We start from the raw sequence: 3,046 nt of genomic DNA, 5'->3' as shown, positions 1-3,046 counted from the left end.
GATGTAGAAGAGTAGGAGGAGAAAGTGGCATGAAAAGAAAAGACTCAAGTACCTGTACCTTAAATTTGTACTCTTGTACAGTACTTGAGTAAATGTACTTAGTTACCACTGCATTAGGTCTGCAGTCGTTTCCCCAGATATACATAGATAGATATCTCTTTCTATAGTACATGGATAGCACGGTCAATTCATATCAGAGCCCAAGTTGTGTCCCATCAGTTTATTTTTTAATACACAGCTACAGTTATAACTTCAAAACTTCTCTTCAACTATTTACAAATCCAGACATCAGAAGTGTTGTAAACTTACCATAATCATATTATATTTATTACAGTGAAGCAACACGCTCCAGTTTCATTGCTAAATGGAACAATCTGCACCACGGTGGATCCAATTCAATGAGAGGAATAACTCATAACTCCCGGTGCATTGTGGGTGGAATTACAAAATAGAGAGGAAACAGAGGGTGTATGAATACAAACGGGAGAAAAACATAAATGTACATGCAAATATCACTTTCTTTATACAGTCCATGTAATCCATTTTAGCCAGCGTCATCTCCCCCCCCCGATGAGAAAGATTATGTCAGTGGCCACCATGACCAGCATCGCCCCCCCCCCCCTCAGATGAGGAAGATGATGTCATCAGCCACCATGACCTGGTTGTCGTCCTGCATGCGGGCCAGCGCGGCGCGGACCTCGGGCTCGGCGAAGCGCTTCTCGCGCTCCTTGTTGATGTCGTCCATCAGCGTCTTCATCTTGACAGACTGAGCGTGAGCGGACTGGAACACGGCGAACAGCGACGACTTGAACTCCTTCAGCCTGGTGGATATGGGGGGGGGAAACAGATCTTACATTTCACAGCAACTTCTGTTGGGGACATTAACAGAGAATTGACGTCGCTGTCTACTGAAGTATCTGGTCAAACTTTAGGCTACGTTCACACGCCTACGTTTCCCAGCCTGCGCTTTGAGACAAAGACCTCGGCCAACACCTGGGGCCAGCTGTTCAAAGGTAAACTCAGAGCAGCCAGCTGTCTGCCAGCCTGTACCCAGATATAAATAACGGTGTGTGTGTGTGTGCCATCATATCCCAAATATGATCAAAAACGGGATAAGTCTAAAGCCAACTGCAATATTCCTGCTCATGTTAACACTCAACGGGCTAGCTCCGTCTGGGTGTTTAGCGGTACTCAGCGTCCGTAGCAACCAGTGTATCTATGGTCTGTTTAACAGTGGATGTGCTGTTGGTGAAATAACGTACAATTAATGAGAAAAGTACTGTGAACAGAGCAGAGAACCCAGCTGCTGTCTGCTGCCCCCCCCCCCTGTGTATTTAGGCAGTTTTACGTTAGGCGGGACAGGATTACAGCTGCCGGCGCTGCTGGAGCAGGTGGTAGCAGTGACCACCAACAAATCTCTTATTATGGGGACCACTTGCACATCTGACTATATCAGGCAGTTTGAATCCATAACCCACCTCTCTGCAGACAGCTCAGAGTCTTTGGCCTGGGAAGTGGCCTCCATGGGCTCCTCGTCATCCCGCTGGGGCTTGGCTGGTTTCGGGGTGCCGGCCTGAACTACAGGGCAGAGAGACCAACGTGAGAAACAAAACCAGGGTGGCGGCTTTTTATCGTCATCACCAGATGAACAGAATAAGCTCTTTTGTGTTTAGATGAAAGAAACGATGAGTAAAAAAGTATGGATGAAAAATCTAATTTAAAAGAAGGGACAAACAGCTGGCGGAAAACGCAGCCGTCCTAAAGTGAGAATGAGTGTTGACTTGTGTCTGGTGTGAGTCATTAGGAAAGTGAAAGGAGACTGCAGCAGTGTGGGAATGAGGTTCTGCTTACTCTCGGGGACGTTCTGCTCCTCGCTGAAGTCATACGGGCTGTAGGGGTCGCTGCCCTGAGAGCCCAGACGCCCCCTGCAGGACACACACGCAAACACACACACACACACACACACACACACACACACACACACGTTAGGGACGCTCACCATGCAGCAAGAGCTTTTCTTCTTAAACAACCATCAGCAGTGGTGGAACAAGTACTCAGATCCTTGACTTAGGTAAAAGTACTAATACCACACTGTAAAAATACTGTTACAAGTGAAAGTCCTGCATTGAAAATGTTAAGTAAAAGTATCATCAGAAAATGTACTGAAAGTATTAAAAGTATTCAATGGAGAAACAAGTTCTGTGTTTAGTCGGTTAATCACTTCAGCTGGACTTGTAGGTTTATATATACACACTGTTTAATTTATAATAAAACATGTTTTATAATCTACATCCGTTTTGTACAAAGAGGATAAGGGCCAAAGGTGAAAAAATGTATTTGAGTTCTGAGTTAAAATCCAATTTCTTTTTCTGAGGAGTTCAGAATTCTGTCTCCTTTTTTTCATAATTCTAACTTTAATCTCACAACTCAATACATTTTTTCACATGTGGCCATAATCCTCTTCCGTAGTTTTGTTTTAAAAATCTTAAATAGTAAAGTAACTAAATATGTTGTGGAGTAAAAAGTAGAATATCTCTCTGAAATGTAGAAGTAGAAAGTAGCATGAATAGACAAGTACAAGTAGCTCAAATTTGTACTTAAGTACAGTGCTGGAGGAAATGTACGTAGTTCCATTCCCCCACCGTGTACCACCGTGTACCACTGTGTACCACCGTGTACCAGTAGGTGCTTACCGCTTCTTGGAGGTTTTCTGGGACCGTTGAGTGGACGACTCCTCCTCTTCCTCCTCTGAAGCAGAGTCGCGCTGCTGTCTTGACCGTTTCTTCTCTTTCTCCAGAACCTGCAGAGGAAACCAGACAAGCCACGTGTGAGCTTCATCCACATCCTTACTGCAGAGATATGTGGGGGGGGTTGCTGGATGCTGCAGGACAGACCTTTTTAAAGTAGGCGAACTGGACGAGCTCCACGGCCACCTCCGAGTCCTCCAGCTCCACGGCTTTGCTCATGCGGGCCTTGGCGTGTGCGGTGGACAGGCGGATCAACGTCTCCAGCGTACGGGCTGTCACTGGAGAGGTCTGGGGGGGGG

The 3,046-nt window shown here is 45.9% G+C and overlaps 1 protein-coding gene across 1 annotated transcript in view; it reads right to left on the bottom strand.

Moving 5' to 3' along the window:
- Positions 1–205: 205 nt before the first annotated feature.
- mcm3 (minichromosome maintenance complex component 3) overlaps positions 206–3,046 on the bottom strand; it is a 12,204-nt gene continuing 9,363 nt past the window's right edge. The window contains 6 exon segments of the mRNA XM_032542541.1: positions 206–569; positions 611–821; positions 1,479–1,578; positions 1,852–1,925; positions 2,694–2,800; positions 2,895–3,035. Of these exon segments, the coding sequence (XP_032398432.1) occupies positions 623–821; positions 1,479–1,578; positions 1,852–1,925; positions 2,694–2,800; positions 2,895–3,035 (621 nt within the window). The 3' untranslated portion in view covers positions 206–569; positions 611–622.

The sequence above is a fragment of the Etheostoma spectabile genome, chromosome 18, assembly GCF_008692095.1.
Source record: "Etheostoma spectabile isolate EspeVRDwgs_2016 chromosome 18, UIUC_Espe_1.0, whole genome shotgun sequence".
Lineage (NCBI taxonomy): Eukaryota > Metazoa > Chordata > Actinopteri > Perciformes > Percidae > Etheostoma > Etheostoma spectabile.
This window is presented reverse-complemented; position numbering and strand designations above follow the sequence as displayed.